General features: G+C 37.4%; 1 protein-coding gene across 1 annotated transcript in view; it reads left to right on the plus strand.

The window, feature by feature from the left end:
- Nucleotides 1–23,564, plus strand: part of LOC139935778 (inverted formin-2-like) — a 77,046-nt gene that overhangs the window by 10,024 nt on the left and 43,458 nt on the right. The window contains exon 3 of the mRNA XM_071930358.1: nucleotides 22,175–22,290. Within this exon, the coding sequence (XP_071786459.1) occupies nucleotides 22,175–22,290 (116 nt within the window). The remainder of the gene's footprint in view (nucleotides 1–22,174; nucleotides 22,291–23,564) is intronic.

Raw genomic sequence — 23,564 nt, forward strand, 5'->3', positions numbered from 1 at the left:
AAGTAAGTTTTTATGATAACAACTATTTTGAGTAGTTACCAATAGTTTTCAGTGCCTTTAAAAGCAAAAATCACTCATACATTTTTTTTTCAGGAAACAGAATTCGTGTAAAGAAGACGTCAACGGTTGTTGACCTAAATGTTGGTGAATTAAGTTATCAAGGAGGAAATGCCTTAGTGCCCTTGCTCTTTCAAAACGAAGCTTACAGGCATGTAAATGTTATTTTTCTTGTGTATTCTGAATTGCTTAATATAAAAACTTTGAAAAAAAAACAATCTTTGGACTTTTGAAAAGAGCAGCAGGAATATGGGATCAGGCCTGATACTTTAGGATGCCTCCTGGTCATTGCCTTAGTGCCCTAAAAATGCTCCAGTAGAAATGTACAATGTCCTCATAGGGTGCCCTTTACCAAGGAGAAAATGCCTTGGTGCCATTGCCCTTTCAATAACGAAGCATAAATTGTTTTTCTTACAAGTGTATTTTGGATTGCTTAATTTACAAAACTTTGAAACAAAACAATCTACTGACTTTTGAAAAGAGCAGCAGTGATACTCAATGAGATACTGTCTGGGAATTTGAAACATACATCTTCATGGTATTAATATGGGGTGAAGAATTTGAAACATGAATCACAATGGAACAGATGCTGGTCTTGTCAAAGGTCTATTTCCATATCATGCCACAGTCTTCCAGAAAGAATGGTGAACTTGATATGAGTTGCCATAAATTAATTCACCAACATTTAGGTCAACAACCGTTGACGTCTTCTTTACACGAATTCTGTTTCCTGAAAAAAAAAATGTATGAGTGATTTTTGCTTTTAAAGGCACTGAAAACTATTGGTAACTACTCAAAATAGTTGTTAGCATAAAAACTTACTTGGTAACGAGCAATGGAGAGCTGTTAATAGTATAAAACATTGTGAGAAACGGCTCCCTCTGAAGTAATGTAGTTTTTGAGGAAGAATTAATTTCTCACTAAAATATTAGAATTTATTTTGAGACCTCAGCTGATGAGGTCTCAAATTCAAGTATCTGAAAGCACACAACTTGTGCGACAAGGGTGTGCTCTTCCATTTTTCTCATCCATTTTAACTCTCTCATCTTTGACGACCGATTGAGCTAAAAATGTTCACAGGTTTGTTATTTTATGGATACACTAAGTTAAAAGACTGGCCTTTGACAATTACCAAAGGTGTGCAGTGTCTGGAAATGGTTTTCAGAGTCCGCGAGTTTCGATATTTTACTAATGACAATGACATTTCAGCACTACATGTATGTCTCTTATATTCCATTCTTAAATACCCCCAGACAGTTTATGCAGTCCGTTTGGTTAAAAGGTGGTCACATGACCAAGTTTAACCTGATTAAACAGCTGTTAATGACATTATTGGTGAAGCTGTTTAAAGACCTTCTGTTTGTGTATTACTCTTTTCTGGAAAAAAAAACAGGTTTATTAATGTGATTTTTGCTTTGAACGAAATAACCTCTGAAAATGGTTTTCAGAGTTGGTGGGCTTCAAAATTGTATAAATGGCGATGACAGTTTGGCTAATAGATAAATTTCATTCATAAATACCCCCAGACAGTCCGATTGGTTAAAAGGTGCGCAGGCCTGATACTTCACAGAGGCAACTGAGGCGATTGCCTCCGTTGCTCCTTGCCATTGCCTTGGTGCCCTTGAAATACTCCAGTAGAAATTTACAATTTCCTCATAGAGTGCCCTTTGCCAAAGAGAAAATGCCTTGGTGCCCTTGCCCTTTCAAATACGAAGCATACAGGCCTGGTCACATGACCATGTTAATTTTTAGTAATCTTTTTCCTGTGCCTTCTGCCAAGTCTTGTCATTTTTGTATTATTTATTTTTGATGTATTTTTATAAAATGTGAGGGCCCCAAATGATCAGCTGTGACAGATGGGTCACCCTTGTTGAATATCATTTTAAAGGCAGTGGACACTATTGGTAATTACTTAAAATAATTATTAGCATAAAACCTTTCTTGGTGACGAGTAATGGGGAGAGGTTGATGGTATAAAACATTGTGAGAAACTGCCCCCTCTGAAGTAGTTTTCCACGAATTTGATTTTGAGACCTCAGATTTAGAACTTAAGGTCTCGAAATCAACCATCTAAACGCACACAACTTGGTGTGACAAGGGTGTTTTCTTCTTTCATTATTAGCTCGCAACTTTGATGACCAATTGAGCTCAAATTTTCACAAGTTAGTTATTTTATGCATATGTTGAGATACAACAACTGTGAAGGCTAGTCTGTGACAATTACCAATACTGTCCACTGCCTTTAAATAAATAAAATATAAACAGCTGATAAAGATATCAGACCTGGAGGTGTTTTGAATGGATAGTTAAAGCGCATTCAGCGATCACAGCCTAGGCCTGGGATAACATGCAGTCCACAGAGGCCATGACCTTCGCTGCCCCTAGTCTTGGCCTTGGTGCCCCTTTGGAAGTTCCCCATAGACTTTCCAATTGAAGTGCCCTTCGCAAAATGAAAATGGCCTTGCCCTTTCCAAAATAAAATTCCAGGCCTGATAGCCACGCGCGTGTTGGCGCACAAGTTCAGGTGGTCACTAATAATGCGCAACGTAATCTCTACAGTATGGTTTGACCTTGGGTGAAACGGTCTGAGGACTAGGAACTGCACAGTTTTACAAAAAGACAAGTTCAATGACAGCTTATTCCTTTATTCTTACGCTTTTTAACAAAAAGGAGTATGAGTAGGTCTTAAAACCTTGCAGGGTCGTGGCCATGCAATAAAAGACAAAGCCTGGCCTCGACCTTGCCGGTTTTAAACGGTTGTTTAAGACCAAGTCGCCACTCTTTAATTCCCTTAGTTAAGCCGATTTATTGAGGTAAGCATGTTGAAGGTTTTGGTTTATATTTTACATGTCCATTTTCCGAGTACTTTCTCCCTTTATCCATCTTGATGACACAAGTCGGCAATTTTTTCTAAAATTCTTCATAGCCCTTCAGACAAAATTCCTTTCTAGAAAAGTACTGAACATTATCATCTAAAACATAATTCATATCAACGTAAAAAGATATCATCTTGAAAAAGTGTCAACTATTTGAAATATTGTTGATGCCCTTTATCTTTAAAAAATAGCCAAATTAAATTTATTAAAAAAGATCTGGGCAAATACTTAAAGCTTCCCCATCTGATCCAGAGCAAATAACCTGATTTACTACTACATTAGTGTACTTGAGTTTGGACACATAGGGAGTAGGAAGAGGTAAAACCTGTCAAATAAGAAGTCCAACTTGCTATGTCAACAGATTATATATTGATGTCCTTTAGGTCAGGATTATTAAAGGCACTGGACACATTTTGGTAACTGTCAAAAACCAGTATTCTCACTTGGTATCCTAACATCCCCAATTGGTCATTGAATTTGCAAGAGAATTAATGATCGAAAAAACACCCTTGTTGCATCACTTTGTATGCTTTAAGATGTTTAATAATGTTCATTTTTGTATCCGTCCTGTTAATGGCACTTGCACTGTTTGGATGTTGAATAAAATAAAATACAAAAATATTCAAAGGCTTCAGCTGAAGAATTTAGTTATTTGAGTGAGAAATTCCGTCTTTCTCAAAAAGTATGTTACTTCAGAAGGAGCTGTTTCTCATAATGTTTTATACTATCAACAGCTCTCCATTGCTTGTTTCATACCAAGTAAGTTTTTATGCTAACAGTTATTTTAAGTGTAGTGTCAAGTGCCTTTAAAGGCAGTGGACACTCTATGTAATTGTCACAGACTAGCATTCACAATTGGTGTATCTCAACATATGCATAAAATAACTAACCTGTGAAAATTTGAGCTCAATCGGTCATCAAAGTTGCGAGATAATAATGAAAGAAGAAAACACTCTTGTCACACGAAGTTGTGTGCGTTTAGATGGTTGATTTTGAGATCTCAAGTTCTAAATCTGAGGTCTCGAAATCAAATTCATGGAAAATTACTTCTTTCTCAAAAACTATGGCACTTCAGGGGGGGGCCGTTTCTCACAATATATTATACCATCAACCTCTCCCCATAACTCGTCACCAAGAAAGGTTTTATGTTAATAATTATTTTGAGTAATTACCAATAGTGTCCACTGCCTTTAAGGGACATCATGCACTTTCTAATATTCTTGTAATGTTCTCACTGGAGGGATCTAGGTTATGATATACACATTTGTCCTAACAACCTAAAGGTGATGTGACAAATGAAATGTGATCACTTTGTAATGGATATTTTGATTCATCTATTTCACCATGATGGGTAAAGCGAGAGGGTGGTCGCGATCTGGAAATGTGTCTAGCTGTAAACAACTTCAAGCAAGTAATGTAGATAGGTTTCGTTGGCATTCGGTTAGTGGCTTTGACGTCATCACTCTTTGCGCGTTCACACAATCTGGTTAAAGGAACATGTTGCCTTGGACCGGTCGAGTTGGTCTTTAAAAAGCATTTGTAACCGTTTGCTATAAAATGCATGGTTGGAAAGATGTTTTAAAAGTAGAATACAATGATCCACACAAATATGCCTCAAAATTCAGGGTTTTCCTTTTACCTCGTCGACTAACACGGTCGGCCATTTATGGGAGTCACACTTTTGACTCCCATAAAGGGCCGACCGTGTTAGTTCGCAAAGCAAAAGGAAAACCACACAATTTCGAGGCAAATTTGCGTGGATCATTGTGTTCTACTTTAAAAACATTTTTTCCAACCATGCATTTTATAGCAAATGGTTACAAATGCTTTTTATACCGCCAACTCGTCCGATCCAAGGCAACGTGTTCCTTTAAGTGTAAAGATTTTCTCGACACAGGTAGCAGCAGCACTGAACGTATGCAAAACAGGAATAGTATAACTTTGTGACTAAAATTCTGCAATGTCCTCTAACTTTCGAGAAGAGACTCATTTACCGAAAGACAGATACTATGGCCCTTTTTAACTCATTTAAGATTGGATTTCTTTGGTGATGTGTTAGTTTTGGTTGTCTGTTTTTCCATTTTCAAGTATGTGCCCTCTGTAGTTTTTCAAAGTATAATCGGGTCGTCATTAAAAACTACACACAGCAGCATCAGAACGGTTACACGGACAGATAGCTTCACAACTAAACCTTGCTAATATGTAGCTTCAGACAGCTTTGATGATAATATTTGTTAACAGTGTGTTGCACTAAATCTCTACACATTTGTGACTCATCTTCGATCAGCTCATTCAAGTCTCATTTAAAAACACATCTTTTCTGACAATATTTATAGGAACACGTTGCCTTGGATCAGACGAGTTGGTCTATAAAAAGCGTTTGTAAACGTGTTTTATAAAATGCGCATGGTTGGAAAGATGTTTTAAAAGTAGAATACAATGATCCACACAAGTTTGCCTGGAAAATGCGTGGTTTTCCTTTTACTGTGCGAACTAACACGGTTACAAAAATGTTACTTCCACAAATGGCCAACCGGGTTAGTCGACGAGGTAAAAGGAAAACCGTGCAATTTCAAGACATGTTTGTGTGGATCATTGTATTCTAATTTTACAACATCTTTCTACCCATGCATTTTTAAAAAAAAAACGATTACAAACGCTTTTCAAAGACCAACTCGACCGATCCAAGGCAATGTGTTCCTTTAAGCGCTTTGAAACGCCTGTGGAAAGCCCTATACAAATGTTATTTTTATTATTTAATTATTATTTATGAATTTTTGTGCATTCCTTTTTCATAATTTTGTGATTATTTGTGACCTTCAGTGATGCTGTGCTGATGCATTACATACGTTTCCTGCGAAGCAGAGTTTTATTAACACAACATCGACAAATTGATTTTTGAAGATGATGTAGGTCTACATGCAAAATGTTGATTGAATTTTTTAAAATAGAAAGTCTGCCTTCTTGGTTGCCTTGACCTCGTTCAGCTTCATTGATTGATGTCTAACATCTACTAGGCAGTAGAGCTATCATTTAATTAACTGGAAAGAAAAATAACATGGGCATTTATGATGATTTGTAACTTTCTAGACGTATGGAATTTGAGGCATTGCATGGTGAGGTATCAATATATGTGACGATGACTAGAGCAAGCTAATCGAATAGTTGCGACATATTAAGAACTTACTCCACGGTAGTGAAGTTAATAACGATCGACTATAAGCTAGAGTAGTAGTCCCAGCCGACCTTCCGCCAAGGTAGTAGTTAAAAAGCAGGACAGATCTTTTCAGAACTGAGAAGTCTCCTGAATTTTGAAAAATCTACTCCCTGGTAGTAGAATATAGCAAGACAGTTCTCTAAAGAACACAATCTACCTGGCAAGTAGACACACACATGGTGTTAACACAAACCAAATATTTATTTCTAGAAGTAGTTCAACAAAGACCGCAGACTTCTCCAACATTGCATTTTATTTGACATTTGAAAGCAGAAAAAGCACAGGTGTTGGCAGTGGGAAGTTTAGTTGAGATGAGTTTATTTTTTACTTCATTGCTGACATCTGTAGTCAAAGTTTCCACTTCATTAAGTCACTAAATCATTTACAACACTACAACGTCAATGAAAATACAGTCCAGGGCTCGAGAATGTACACTGGAGCGCAGACCCCAGGCCAGTGATTTAAGTGTAGGGCCAGTAAACCCACGACCAGGCAAGTCCAGCAGGCTTTCGTTTTTCTAATGAAGAATTATCTTTTTAAAAACAAAAACAGTGTTTAAATGTTGACTATAAAGACCCTGGACACTATTGGTAATTGTGAAAGACCAGTCTTCTCACTTGGTGTATTTCAATGTATGCATAAATTAATAAACCTGTGAAAATTTGAGCTCAATTGGTCGTCGAAGTTGCAAGAGAATAAGGGAAGAAAAACACCCTTGTCACACGAAGTTGTGTGCTTTCAGATGCTTTCAGAAGTTGTGTGCTTTCAAATTCCAAACATGAGGTCTCAAAATCAAGTTCGTGGAAAATTACTTCTTTCGCAAAAACTACATTACTTGAGAGGGAGCCGTTTCTCACAATGTTTTGTACTACCAACAGCTCTCCATTACTCATTACCCAAGTAAGGGTTTATGCTAATAATTTTTTTGAGTAATAACCAACCAACACCTGCCTTTAAGTCAGATAAATATCTTTCAATTCTGTTGTGAAGTTATTACCCATTATAAATCTTCTCTAGTGCATGTTCAATTAAAATCAGTTTTAAAACTATGTAGCTTTTTCCTTTTGTCTTAGTGGTCTAGTAAAAAAAATTGGGCTAGATACAAGCTATGGGCCCAATTTTAAAGAATTGCTTTAAAATCACAACAAATAGCTAAGCAGAATTAGTAGTCCCTAATAAAAAGAAATAATAATAATGTATTCCTATTTGTTTTGTATATTGGCCGAAATGTGCGCGTATCCACACGCAGTTAACGCATGGGCCCGATAAGCTTGTTTGTGCATGGGGTGAGCCCTGACTGTTTATTTTGAAACTAATGAACCTTTTTGACAGAATTTCGTCAAACCTGTGCCATGCATAACTTAAACTCTTGTCGATATTCATTATCCATCCTGCCTGTTTTGCAGTGTTATGATAGCCATGCAGTCCAGTGATGCTTGGCTAGAATTTCCAGACCATTAAACCACATCGCTGTGGTCTGTAGACGTCATCATCAGCTCACCTGTAAGGCTAAATGATGGTTGAAAGCCACTGCACCATTTTGCTTTGTACCTATATAGCGCGCATATCCGTCACTCAGTGACGCTCAAGGCGCTTTTACATACGGTGTTTTCCTGCAAGGTATGTGGGACTACGTTTGAATTATGAGACCTACTCCTTTAAGATAGCACAATGTAATGGTTTACAGGGTGCTGTGGCGCAATATGCTGCCAATCAAACCAGGAACACAAGGGCAAACCCCCTTCTCTTTTTCGATATGTTCACCTTGGGTTCTTTTATGTGCCTTACACAACACACATGACCACTGGCCTTACGTCCCATCAGAAGGATGACACGAAGCAGTAAAGGTTTTGTCTTGCTTTTAAAAGGACACATAGTGTCACGACTGCAGGCCTGGAATTTCATCTTCGAACATGGAAAGTCTTCAAGTCGATGGGAAACTTTTGAAGGGGCACCAAGGCAAAGACTAGGGGTAACGGATTAAAGGTTGTGTCACTGATGTCTGATTGTGTTTCGTAAATAAATTATGTTGTCATGAATAGTTTGAGTGACACTATTGGTTCACCAAACAGTTAAGTTTGTGACTATGTTTGTAGTAGCCGTGATGGCATGATTAACCGAGTAGTTGAAAATTGTAGTCGCTACTCGACCAATGATTTAAAAGTCGCCACTATGACACTCTAGTTGCACTAGTCGCCCAGACCTAGTCTTGTTAAAACGATTCTAAACGAGTAAACATTTTGGGCAAAAAGCCCCTTGGTCTTGCAGATTTATTTAGCCCTGCAGTTCTGAACAGCGTTGATATGTAATTTAAGAATGGGACTATATGTTACTTAGAAACATGTTTTTGTTGACTAGATTTGAAATGTGATATAATTTTATGTCATGATAACACAGTCGTTATCTTTCGTTGAATGGTGACTATTTCTGAGGTTATCAGTAGAGGCTACGATGTGTCAATTATTACCTTTGAATAATGTATGCACCAGGATACACTTATACGATTTGGGTGAATTCAACGATTTGTAATAAAAAAGGTACTCCAAATCCATAATTTCAAATGTAGTTTTACATTTGGATTTCAATTTGCATATAGATATAAAATAAAATGTAAACAAAAAATTGTCTTTGAAGTATACTTTTGCACATTGCAGCTTGCACATTCTGTAGTTTTTACATGAATGATCAACTTATCAAAATGACTTGCATAAGTGTAATTCTTTGGCACTGTGTGGTACTCTTTTGTTAGATTATTATTTCAGGTCAAATTCTGTGAATTTTGCTTTAAAGGAACACATTGCCTTGTAACAAACGGTTACAAACGCTTTTTATAGACCAACTCGACCGATTCAAGGCAATGTGTTCCTTTAATAGATGTACTATGACACTATGTTCCTTTAAGATTCGGGGAATGGAACCGATAAAATGTAACCACAAACGGAGGTTTGTTTATCAGTGACTCAGATAACCGGTTACCCCGAACAGGCTTTTGTTATTTGAAGCCAAGTTCTGTGAATTTGGCTTTATAAGCAATTTGTTTACAAGTATATTAACAATGTACTGTGTACAGTGTTCTGCTTCTTGTCAAACTGCTTTCAGTGAAGTGTTGACAAGGCTAGGGAGTGCTTCAGTGAAGGACTAAAACTATTGAACACAGTAGTATGTTGTTGAACATTCCTGTTATTTAGCACTTTATATTTCCCTTTTCTAAAATGTCCTTCATAGCCTCAGATTTCGTAAAATAAGTCAGAATTTGTGGAGTAAGTCATGTTTTGTGGAATAAGTCAGGTTTCGCGAACTTAACTCGGTCACAGGTTTTTGTTATTGTTATCACTTTATACGTCCCATTAATTTCTAAAATAACCTTCAAAGCCACATGTTCCGTGTAGTAAGTCAGGTTTTGTGGATTAAGTTCGGTTTTTGTGGGCTAACATTTTTTTCTTTTTCTTGTCCCTCCCCCAACACTTTTCATAATGACCTAAATTGAGCTTTATATATTTTGATTTCCTTCCCTTTGATCATGCCGAGTTTATTCCATGTCTAGACCTTTTATAACTAGTCAGTACACTCACTCTATACAAGGTTTAGCAGGCATGTGAGACTTCCTCTTTTCAGCTGATTTACTCTTTTTGGGTTTTGATTTTCCTCTTTTTTCCTTCACTTTCTGTGTACAAAAGTATAGGAATATTATCTTTTCCTCTGTTTGTCTTGCTCGGTTTTCTCTTTTCCTCTTTTTTTCATGGATAGTTACTCACATGCCTGGTTAAGTGATGTTCCTGTTACCCTCGATTGTGTCTTTAACGTCTTGTATATTGTGGGGTTTACCGTAGGGCAGTTAGACTATAGTATAGGTCTTCCTTATACAACAACAATTAGGGAGTGCTTCAGTACAAAAGACCGAAACTATCAAACACAATACTTTGGCAAATTACCTCATATTCTTTACTTCAAAAGCATAAACATAATACTTACAACAACATTGACACTCTTTCGTTGTTTGAAGCCAAATTCTGTGAATTTTCGCTTTATAAGCTACAAAGCTGTAAGCACAGGACATTTTTAGTTTGTTTGTATATTAACAATGTACTGTATTATGTTCTGCTTCTTGCACACGCTGCTTTTAGTGAAATGCTGAAAAGACTAGGGAGTGCTTCAGTACAAAGGACCAAAACTATTGAACACAATACTTTGGCAAATTACCTCATATTCTTTACTTCAAAAGCATTTAAACATAATACTTACAACAACATTGACACTCTTTTGTTATTTGAAGCCAAATTCTGTGAATTTTCACTTTATGAGCTACAAAGCTGTCAGCAAGGACATGTTCAATCTGTTAGTATATTAACAATGTACTGTATTTCTGCTTCTTGCACCGATGCTTTTAGTGCCAGGCTGAAAAGACTAGGGAGTGCTTCAGCACAAAGGACCAAAACTGTTGAACACAATACTTTAGCAAATAACCTTACATTCTTTACTTCAAAAGGTTTTCACCTGTTTAGCACTGTTCAAATATGAGATCATAAAGAATGGTACACAGCTGAGCCCATGGCCATTTAATATCTCTAAAAAATATGTCTACCCACCAGTATTTATTTTTTACTGTTTTACATTCATATTTGTTATTAGTTTGTTTTTAATTTACCATCTCATGTGTCTACTAGGAACATTAAAGGCACTTGACACGCTTTGTAATTACTCAAAATAATTGTTATCATAAGAAGTTACTTGGTAACGATTAATGGAGAGCTGTTGATAGTATAAAACATTGTGAGAAACGGCTCCCTCTGAAGTAACATAGTTTTTGAGAAAGAGATCATTTCTCACTCAAATATTACAAGACTTCAGGCCTGAAGCCTATAATTTAGGCATCTGAAAGCACACTCATTATTATTCTCTTGCAATTTCGATGGCCAATTGAGTCAACAAATTTCACAGAGTTGTTATTTTATGCATATGTTGGGATACACCAAGTGAGAATACTGGTCTTTGACAACTTGATGTCCAGTTCCTTTAAGCAGCATTTATAAAGTAATGCAAAGAAGTTGAACAAATAGCAATATTTACACAAAGTGGTTTGACTGCAGGACTTGCTGTCACAAGGTTGTTGGTTCAAATCCCACAAGCTAACCCCTGATTTCACAATGACTATAATATTAGTATTGTCGTCTAGTTACTTAAAGGCAGTGGACACTATTGGTAATTACTCAAAATAATTATCATCATAAAACCTTTCTTGATTACGAGTAATGGGGATAGTATAAAACATTGTGAGAAACTGCTCCCTCTGAAGTGACGTAGTTTGCGAGAAAGAAATAATTTTCCACGAATTTGATTTCAAGAATTTGAGGTCTCGAAATCAAGCATCAGAAAGCACACGACTTCGTGTGACAAGGGTGTTTTTTCTTTCATTATTATCTCGCAACTTCGACGACCGATTTAGCTCAAGTTTTCACAGGATTGTTATTTGATGCATATGTTGAGATATACCAAGTGAGAAAACTGGTCTTTTATTATTATTATTGGTTTATTAAAAATGCAAACATGGCGGCCAAAAAGCTGAATTGCGGATGCATATATACAAAGAGTAAAAATACAATAATTATTACTATAAATCTATTAAAATTTAGGTCTTTGACAATTACCAATAGTGTCCAGTGTCTTTAACTACAATTTCTTGATTTGTGCTATTCATAATCATAGATGTTAAACCAATGTTTGTATGAGAGAGATTGGCTGTTGCCAGCTTGGTGATCCCCTTGTGGGAGTTTGCCGAGTTCCCTTGATGGGAAGATCATCTAAACTTACTTACAAACAAACAAAAACATTTTTTGTTAAGTATTATAACCAAAATACTATTAAAATGATTACACCTCATACACACTAGTGAGTGAATTTGTGGTTTGGGGATTGTGAAATCAAACACTGTTTGGTAATTGTCAAAGACCAGTATTCTCACTTTGTGCATCCCAAAAATGCATAACATAACAAACCTGTGAAAATTTGGGCTCAGTTGGTCATCAAATTTGCAAAAGATTAATGAAAGAAAAAGCACCCTTGTTGCATTACTTTGTGTGCTTTCAGATGCGTAATAAAAGGCTACAGCTGAAGTTTTTATTTTTGTTATTTGAGCGTGTAATTACCTCTTTCTTAAAAATATTATGTACTTCAGAGGGAGTCGTTTCTCACAATGTGTTAAAACTATACAGCTGTCCATTGCTCGTTTAGCAAGTAAGTTTTTCTGCTAACAATTATTTTTGAGCAATTACCAATAGCGTCCAGTGCCTTTAAGGTTTTTAAATTACTGTAACGGTAGTTCCAAATGATTAGTTTCTGACCTACAAATATTTTTTCGTCACAATACCGTCATCAGTACTTCGTACAGTACCAGCAGTTTTCATTTTAAATTCCAAGGCTACGTAGAATGTGCTGTTTTTATTATTTTTTAAGAGGACTGGGGATTATGATATGGAGAAATATGGAGGATCGTATGAAACTGAATTTTAGTATAAATTGGAGATCAACTTTCATTCTATGTTAGTTTTTAACATTTTAACTTCCATTATTTAACTCCTTTATTTGTGTTTTTTGTTTGTGATTTTATTACTCAAGATGAATTGATTTTCCCTGCAAGAAACTGAATTTGGGGATTTTTTCCCTTAATAATTTTTACAAAAATGTGGAGTTTCAAAAGGAAATTAATTAATTAGTGTCTCTATATTGAAAATTTTATGGGGAAAATATGTTTAAGAAATGCTGAAATGTAATTTTGTTGGTATAGTTTTGATTATCACATCAAGCCATTCCCAAAAGCTTGTCTCATCCTGACGATGACTAGAGCAAGCTAGTCAAAACGTTGAGACCAACTCAAGAAGTGACTCTGTGGTAGTGCAGTTAATTACGATCCTATAAGCTAAAGTAGTAGTCCCATCCAATTTCCTATACCTTTCGCCCGGGTAGTAGTTTAAAAGCAGGACAGTTCTTTTCAGAACTGAGAAGTCTCACGAACATCCGATAAATCTACTTCGCGGTAGTAGAATAAAGAAAGACAGTACTCTAAGAACAAACTCTACCTGGCAAGTAGATACACACATGGTGTTACCGCATATATTGATATATATTGATACCTCACCATACAATGCCTAGAACCTATACACAAAAAAAAAAACGCCAAAAATAATGTTCATGAATGTGCATTATAGCTGCTAGATATTGCACACGCACCAAGCAATAACGCCATCACTCTAGGCAGTCAATTACAATGTGAATGTCACTTGCAAAATAATTGCAACATGTGAAATGTTTATGAACCATTGTGTCATCTACCATTCATCATTGACAATTTTGTTTTTATTAAAGAATTTATGACCTTAAAGATATACTAAGGTTTGTGGTAACACCATGTAATGATAGTCTCTAATTGAGTTGGGGTGGTTCTGAAAAGAACCGTATGTTTCAACTCAATTAGATATTAACATAATACATGGTGTTAGTGCAAACCTTAACAATAATATACTGTATTGTATTTCCACCTTGCAAAGTTTCAAATCCTACTGACATTAAAGATGTTAAATTTGCATCAGGAAGAATATTATCTGGTTTTACCCACACACTGACGTGGGTAAAGCACTGTATACTCGGTACTTTTCCCTAGTCCTGTGGACTGTTGTATTACTTGGGTGGGATTCGAACCCACAAAATTTGCCATTCTAGTTGTTAAATTTGCATCAGGGATAAAGAATACTATTTGGTTATTACTTGTACACCGGTGTGTGTTAAGCACTGTATACTCAGTACTTTTCTCTTTTCTCTAGTCCTGTGAAAAAAACTCAAGTTGTATTACTCGGATGGGATTCAAACCCACAGCATTTTCCATTTTAGACCTAAATAGATGTAAAATTTGCATCGGGGATAAAGAACATAATTTGGTTTTACCCTTACACGGATGTGTGTAAAGAACTGTACGCTTGGTACTTTCCCGAGTCCTGTAAAAAGAAATCAAGTTGTATTACTCGGATGGGATTCAAACCCAAAACATGTTCCATTCTAGACCTAAATAGATGTTAAATTTGCATTGGGGATAAAGAATATAAGTGGTTTTACCCGTACACCAATGTGTGTATACTCAGTACTTTCCCGGGTCCTGTGAACAAAAATAAATTAGTTGTATCTACCGGGCAATCTCGGTGGTCTAGTTTAGTAAAACATCTGTTGCCTGAATGACAAGGGTTCTGTGTTCGAATCCCACCCCCAAAATATTCCTGCTGGTCTGTTATCACAACACTCTGGAAAAGAACTAAGGTATACAGTGCTTGTTGGTTTTACCAGTGTAAAACCAATTAAAAATGTATTACCTGGGTTTTTTTTCACAGTTAAGGGAACATTTCAACAATAAATTTTGCTAACATTTGCTGGCACTGTATTGTAAGCACTTTATGTAATCCACCCTATATACATAAACTGACAAACCTGTAGAATTTTGAGATCGATCGGCCTCTGGGTCAGGAGAAAACAGTGAAAACTCGATTACACATTTTGCATGACATGAAAACAATGATTCATAAATACCTCAGACAGTTTCACTTTTCCTATTGGTGGAGAGCGTGTCATGTGGGTGTGTATAAACCTTTGTTTATGACCAGTAAAAAGTGTTGAAACATGGGGGTGACACGCGAGCTTGCACCTGTTCTTGTAAGACAGTTTCTCCATTCCTGTTGGTTGAGAGCAATGGCTGAAACAGTTGTGCCACCTCACGCGATACGCACCACGCGCACAGCATTCCCTTATAAGGAGTTGTTTACCCAAGGGCGGCGGAGGGCTTTACCATTTCATAGCTGGAGGGGTGTTGTGTTGAAAGAAATCATTGAACAATTATAATTTTTGCATTTATGTTACTTTTTGACCAAAAATTTTTGATGTCCAAAAAGGTATTTATGAACGGGAATCAAAGTGTGTTGAATCGGTTTTCAACTAGTGGTTCAAGCCCGCCGAGGCCTGGTTCTTGATAATTTACCTTGACTTTGTCTCGGTAAAATTATCAAGAACCAGGCCTCGTTGGGATTAAACCTCTTCACCACACATTGATTCCCTTAAAAAAACACTCACTGAGCTAACTCCAAACTCCAAATGGGAAAATTTGTTTTAGTCTTTTTGTTGGAAATTGCAAGTGGAAAAGCCAAATACAAGGCTTTCTTGATCGGAAGTTTCTTGGTCATAGTATGAAAACTTTGAGGAAAGCAATCTCTAATTTTCAACATAGTCACATTTTTTTGTTCTGCTGGGTGATATAGTTTTTGCATGGGTGATGGTTGTGCATGTTCAGGACCTTAGTAATCATGCCATGTGTCTTTTCACATACTGATCATGGCGACTCTAAGCAGGACTGCAATTTTTTGAGGAGGTTTTGATCCTGGTTGTTAGTTCACACGATACAAATTTGCGATTTTATTACACCGATATGATTTCGTTGCAAAGGACCATCTCTTAGTGAAACAGGCTTTAGTCACAAAAGGAGGGTGCCTTTAAATATCTTGAAAGCAAACAAATTTTTGCAAACAATTTATTTGCATTATGTCACAACTAGTTTTGAAAACTATGTTTAGGAGCTCATTAAAGTCGTATTTACTACCTCCATGTTTAAACCGAGCACTTATGGAACTGAAGCCAATTGGGCATTTCTAATTATGTCATGCTTTTGGACGAGCAAAATGATCTTGCTTATTGGAGCTAATGTACTAGCCGAACTGTGCACGAATTTGCACCTGTGTGTGCAGCCCTGTTATCCCAGATGGCTGGTTGAATAAGTAGGTCAGATGGAAGAATCACAACAGTCTAGGGTTATAAGGATTAGGCAAATCCAATTGAATGTAGAGGTATTTGGGGTCCACATGTATAATGGGTGGGTGTGTTTGTGTATGGTCTGCGCCTCTATGGTTTGTGTCAAACATTCTGAAGGTATTTTGTAGGTACTAGGGGCTAATAGGAATAAATATAAGCAAGCAACTGAGTGCAAAGGTGTTGTGGATTTCTGAAAAAGGGAATGTATTATGAATTTTCAACCCAATTCAATTCAAGTCAAGAATACATTTATAAAGTAATAACAACAGTTACATGTATTACGGAGTAAAGCAAAACATATCTTTAAGTAAGAGTAAACAGCCAGACAAACAAGAAAACAAGACAACCAGACAGACAGACAGACAGACAAACAGACAGATGAACATAATACATGACACAACAAGTTTGTAATAAAAGCGACATGAATAAAAAATACAACCAGCTAATGCTATAAATTTTCATCCACGGTAGTTCAAATCATTGCATGCCTTGTACTTGAGCTTTTTGTTAAGTAGCCAACCGGGCTAATATTGATAAACCTTGGTTTTAACTTGATCACACAATAGACCCTTCCCGTGAAATATGTAAATTGCACATCGTTTTGGTTGGCAAAATAAGGGAACATCGCGCTGTTTTGTACACGGCTAATGGGTGCGTGACGCAGACGCGATTACGCGTCTACTTAGTGCACAACTCTATGGCGTTTGCCAACCAACAGGGTCCGTACGCGTGCGTGAATGTGATTAGCATATTTCATGGGAAGGGTCCATTTTTCAGTAGCCCTGAAGTTTTAAACATATTTCTGATGTATTAACGGTAGCAATCACAACCAGTATAATAGGCAAATAAAGTGGCACTCATCAAACACTCAAAAATTAACACATTTAAAAGGTGTATTCACATATGAATGGAAAAAAAGAATCAGAGTATTTTAAACGTAAGTAGGTTGCACAGTTTTTAATAACCCACTGGGCAAGTTGAGAGGTGGTGTTTACTAGCCTGGGCCCAAAGCAGTTTTTTACTAGACAATGTTCGGGCTTAGTGTTAAGGGTGAGACCTGATTGAAATCCATTAAAATGAGATTTTGATAGTTGAATTGCCTTTTACTTCATTCACATACACGCAAAGCATCACAAAGCTAGCTGCAGAAAAGCCCCATACAAATTATTCATGCAGCCTTCTAGCCTATGAGCCTATTTCTTCACGAACGTTGTTTCTTGCCCCATTTCTTCTTGGCATATTTTCTAGTTGAAGCATTCATGCGTATATTTGGCTGCCTTTTTATGGCTTGGCAAGACACTTCATTCTATTGAAACCCTTACAAACAAGAAGAGGGTTCACCATAGGCAGAATAATGCAACGGAACAACATTGCAGCCAATATAAATCTTAAAGGCACTGGACACATTTGGTAATTGTCAAAGACCAGTGTTCTCACTTGGTGTATCCCAACATGTGCATAAATTAACAAACCTGTACAAATTTGGATTTAATATATAAGTTGCAAGAGAATAATGAAAGGAAAAACACCCTTGTTGCACAAATTTGTTTTCTCTTAAATGCATAATAAAATGCTCCATGCCTGAAGTATTTTATGATTTGAGTGAGAAATTACTCTTTTCTCAAAAACTATACTACTTCAGAGGGAGCCATTTCTCACAATGTTGTTATACTATCAACAGCTCTCCATTGCTCATAACCAAGTAAGGTTCGGACACTTGGTAATGACTCAAAATAATTATTAGCATAAAAACTTACTTGGTAACGAGCAATGGAGAGCTGTTGATAGTATAACAACATTGTGAGAAATGGCTCCCTCTAAACTATTCTACTTCAAGTTTTTATGCTAATAATTATTTTGAGTAATTGCCAATAGTGTCCTGTGCCTTTAATTTAAAGCAGGTTATTCACTACATGTTGCTGGAAGGCCTGAAACAACTCGGTGGTAAAATGAGACTGTATTGCCTTCTTGAAGCGCTAATAGTAACTAGTTAGGGGTGTCTCACGCTTCCTGAAGGCACAGTTGACTAGAACAGGGCCATGATACCTGAGAGTTGATTTATATCGTTTCATCGGAGTATGGTGAAAGAGATGATTGACAAAAATTGATTTATCTTTCTGGGTCAGTTTGTTGTGACTGCACACGCTGTACTCCTCACACTGGAGGGTGTCTCTTGGAAAAGGGCCATTTTATGTTCTTTTAATCTCTAGTCAGTGTGGACCATTGGTTTTTTTAAAGGAGACTTGTAACGCTTTAAAGGCAGTGAACACTATTAGTAATTACTCAAAATAATTTTTATCATAAAACCCTACTTGATTACAAGCATTGGGGAGAGGTTGATAGTATAAAACATTGTGAGAAACGGCTCCCTCTGAAGTAATGTAGTTTTCGAGAAAGAAGTAATTTTCCACGAATTTGATTTTGAGACCTCAGATTTAGAATTTGAGGTCTCGAAATCAAGCATCTGAAAGCACACAACTTCGCGCGACAAGGGTGTTTTTTTATTATCTCGCAACTTCAACGACCGATTGAGCTCAAATTTTCACAGGTTTGTTATTTTATGCATATGTTGAGATACACCAACTGTGAAGACTAGTCATTGACTCTTTAATGAGCAAGCATGCAAAGATTTTTCTTGGTTTTATTCATAACTAGAAACAAACTTGTTCTATTTAATCATCACTCTAGCCCTATATAGGACTCTTTCTCCGTACTCAGATACAGGGAGGGCATACCTTTGGAATTACTCAACAATAACTCAACAAAATAGTTTTCTTGTTATATCAAGCCTCTTTGATGGTGGCACGGTTGGCTTGTGCATAAAGGCCGAGTTATAGTCGGTCGCGCGATGGTCGGGCGTCGGAAATCTAGACGCGCGATCATAAAAAGACACGGTTTTTAGGCCTCAGTCTTAGGATTGCGCGCAAGATTTCCGTCGCGCGACCATCGCGCGACCGACTATAAACCGGCCTTAAAGCGCTCACCTCTCACCAAGGTGACCCGGTTCGATTCCCGGCCAGGGACATATGTGAGTTGAGTTGTGCATTGGTTCTCTGTTATGCCACCAGGGTTTTCCAGAGTATCCAGTTTTCCTCCATGGTCATAATGGGTTGATGTGGGTGGCAGCTGAATGCGCCCTTGCATGCCTGCTTCTCGAACACGTTGTAGCCGCGTCCTTCGCAATGGACCGATCCGGCCTGTCAATCAAACTGTGCGCGTTCACCCATTTGACCAATCACAGCAATGATTGTGGTCGGACAAACTCGGTCTCGCGTATATTTGGCACGCGCGGCAGAATCGTGCAGAATGTCATTGGGAGTGCTCGTACACGTGTCTTGCTCACGTGCGCGGTGGGCGGAGCTAAGTGGAAAGCCGGAACAGTCCATTCAGCTCTTAGCTACGAGTAAGGATGATTAGCCCCCCAAATTAGAAGTTATAAACAATTATTGTTATATTTTGATACGTTGGTACAACAGTCATCTTACATCCCTCTATCTGGTCTGTGTCATTGATTTGTCCTGGTCATGTCCAAGTCATTGTCAGTCATAGGGAAAAGCATCATTTTAACCACGATGCTTCAATTTTTTCATAAATGTTGTCTATGATTGTGTAATGCTCTATGATTTAAAGAATTCTTGATATTTTCGATGGTTGAGTTTTTGTTGCGTTTTTTGTTCTGTTTTTTTGGTATGTGACATTTGCTATTCACACCTACTTATTAAACAAGCTGTACTTGTCTTTGTGCGTGCCATCATGAAATAAGTGTTTATTGAAGACGAGCAGAGTATACTGTTCGAAAGGTTGAGACCACACTGGCTCTTTTCAGAGCCAACACTCCCTCAAAAGTTAACTATTTAGTGGGTGCGTTCGTTTAGCTTCCCTGGGTCGGACCCCGGTGTGTGGCGTTTTTTTTTCCCAGGACGAACGTGGGTAATTATCTGCACACGTTCGTCCTGGAAAAAGAAAACGACACACACCGGGGTCGACCCGGGGAAGCTAATCGAACGCACCCTACATTAATAGTTACTTCTTGTTATTGAATTGAGTTGAACGTAATGCAAAGGGTACCACAGTCACATCATTATAGCTTTCTTGAGATATGACGGACACAATTAAACATTAGTTTAAAGTTACTCACAATGCCTTTGGCTTCGACACCGCTTATCCTTGGGTCCGAGATTCCCGGGAGGATTTGCGTTACTGATGGGCCTTATAAAACACCCGCCGGACCCCTACCCGTGCTAGACGGGTCGACACGACACAGCCTCAACGCTGGCCTAGCTGTCCGCTGGTTCACACCCAAACAGTACCCTTCTCAGCACCCGCAACGCAAATCTCAACCACAATATAAAATTCCTTTGGTTTTATAGTGTACTCTACGAGACCCATTACAAAAGCAGCCCAAATGCATGACGGGACATTCCAACCATAGCGATTCAAACAATTATTTCCCCTCCCATGTTATGCCTATAACAATGCACATTAACTATCCGCCATTTAAAGAAGTAATTTTCCCACATACTGTTACAGCTGGAAACTTTATAAGGTTTGGGTAACTTTGTGTGTAAACACCTAAGCCAAACACTACACTCCTATCAGGTCTGCCATACCTCAAAAAGGCTTATTGCTGTGGTGCCATGGGCAGTTGCTGTGGGTTAAAAATCCAGGCCAGTACTAAAGTGACAAATCCATTTGATTGATATACTGGTAGTGATGTAGAAGCAAATTTGTTACCCCAAACAAACTTCGCTACTATTCAATGAAATTGACGTTTCTTGGGTCATTAGATAATGTGACGATACATTGCAGGGGCCACTGAACATAGATGCCACAGCCAGTCTGTACTACAGAACCAGACTTCACACAATTGTTCAAAGATGTCGATTACATTCGGAAATGGTCATGGTGGTTGAGTTCCAACCATATTCTGCCCTGGGCTCAGTTTCATAGAACTGCTTAAAGCAATCGCACAACATCGGTAAACAGTATTGTCCAAAGGCCCACACTTTTTGTATCACAACTTATATATTACCCTTGTTTCCGCACGTTTCACGTATCATGACATGTGTTTAAAATAAATCTGTTATTCTCGATATCGAGAATTGATTATTGTTTTAATGTTTTCTCAAAAAGTAAAGCATTTCATGGAATAATACTTCAATGGAAGTCTTTCACCATTACCTTCTGTAAACCCTGTAAAGTTATTTGTAAATCTGTGAACTTTTAATTTTTGTTCTGTTCAGAAAGTGTCCAATGGCTTTAAGCACCAAAAGCAAGTAAGCACAATTAAATAAAGCTTACCAAATATTTTTCAAGATTGGGAGGTAGTGCTTTCTGCTCTACCAACCAGACTTCTGATGGATGATACCCAAGCCTACATCCGTTTGGACTGTAAAGGGGGTAACTCTGTTTCAGCCCCAGGAGTAGATGGCTACGGCCCCAGTAAAAACAGTTGACTGTTGCCCACACCTTGAAGTGACCTTCATGCCTTGTGTGTCTGGCGATATTTTAATAAAATCCCACACCCGAGTGATTTGCCTGTGGTTTTTCACAAAACTCAGGAAAGTACTGAGTATATCATGTGTACATTGATGGTGGTACGCAATTTGATAAAGCAAATTATAAATCAGTCATAACTTTTAAATTTGGGAAGTTATCGAACTGGTGTGCAATTTATATTTTTGCGGGATATAAGACAAAAACTATAAATATATACATCAACAACACTGTGTTATAAAAGTATTTTTCTTCCCAATACAGTCGGAAGGTCATCTTTCATTAGATTAATTTTAAAGCAATATTTAAAGACCTGGACACTACTGGTAATTACTCAAAATAGTTATTAGCATAAAACCTTACTTTTTAACCAGTAATGGAGAGCTGTTGATAGTATGAAACATTGTGAGAAACGGCTCCCTCTGAAGTAAAGTAATTTTCCACGAATTTGATTTAGAGACCTCAGAATTAGATTTTGAGGTCTAAAAATCAAGCATCTCGAAATCAATCAAGGGTGGTTTTTTCTTTCATTATTATCTCGCAAATTCGACAACCAATTGAGCTCAAATTTTCACAGGTTTGTTATTTTATGCATATGTTGAGATACACCAAGTGAGAAGACTGGTCTTTGACAATTACCAATAGTGTCCAGTGTCTTTAACGACCGGAAATCTTTTCTATTTGCCCGTAGCTCTCGACACCAACAACACTCTTGTCAAGAAGGCTGTATTTGAGCTCCTATCCGCACTGTGCTTATACAATGACTTGGGACACACGCTTGCCATTGACGCTCTGGAAAATTATAAGGTATGTAAAAGGTTATTCTTGGATCAGTCGTGTGACAGATATTGGATGAATGATTGTGTGTGGGTGGCAGGCTTTATACTTCGGACTTATTTCTTATTCCAACTTGCCATGGGGATGTTTTAAAAAGACCAGACAAAGCATTGGTTTGATCGAAAGCAAGGGTTTTAGTTATAAGATGTCATTTTAATTGGAAAACAGAGATGGATTTGGAAGCTAAATTAAAAGTTTGCAGTGATGTCCGTTTAATGATGATTGGGTAACTGCGAGGGTAGAGGTTGACATTATGGTTGAACAAACCAATGGAGCGCCACAGCAGCTCAAGATTAAAGTAATAATATTGGCCCAATGACTAGGGGTCGATCTCATAAAGCCTGTAAGCACAACAACTTGCTAAGCACAAAAAAGTAATATAAACAGGTAACCAGCCAAATTTACATTAAGTTTACATTGTTGTGAGTGGTGCCTCACTCAATTTTTGCTTACCAAAGAAATTTGTCAAGCAGTATTTTCTGCTAAACAGCTTCATGAAATTGCACAAGCGGAACTATAATGTAAAGCGCATTGAGACAATATTGTGAAATTGCGCTATAAGAACTTGTTATAATCCTTATTTTTATTAAATCAAATTCCTTCATTTTAAATAGGAATCACAGGGCAGTATTCTTCATGTTTACCTGTAAAAATTGCCACCATGCCCCCTGGTCATTGCCTTGGTGCCCTTTAAAAGGGTGCCCATTACCAAGGAGAACACGCCTCGGTGCCCTTGCCCTTTCAAACGAAGCATACAGGCCTGAACTAGTTGTTATTATTTTGATTATTAAATCAAATTCATTCATTATAAATAGGAATAACAGGGCAATATTCAGCATGTTTACCAGCAACACACTTCTATTAATAGTACACATGCATTATCTACAGGCCAAAAGGTGTCGTTCACCAATTCAAATAGCTCTGATTCGCTCACAACTTCCCTTTTGTTACTCGGTATTTACAAAGAGGACAAACTAGCCAGTAAACAAGGTAGTTTAAAGCCCCTTTCACACAGGAGTAATTTAGCAAGGGTTCCTTGCTAAATTGAAGCATGGTTGTAAAATTTTCCAAAATTACAACAATTTTTTATTTTTACTGTCCAAGTTCTCTTGCAAAATCTTGTCTAACATTATTATATTTAACAACCATGCTAAAATAAAGCAAGGGACCCCAGTTAAATTGTTGTCGTGTGAATAGCACTCAGTCCCTCTTCCCCACCTAAGGTGATGTGTCTTGCAGCATGA

Source organism: Asterias amurensis, chromosome 4 (genome assembly GCF_032118995.1).
Source record: "Asterias amurensis chromosome 4, ASM3211899v1".
NCBI classification, from domain to species: domain Eukaryota; kingdom Metazoa; phylum Echinodermata; class Asteroidea; order Forcipulatida; family Asteriidae; genus Asterias; species Asterias amurensis.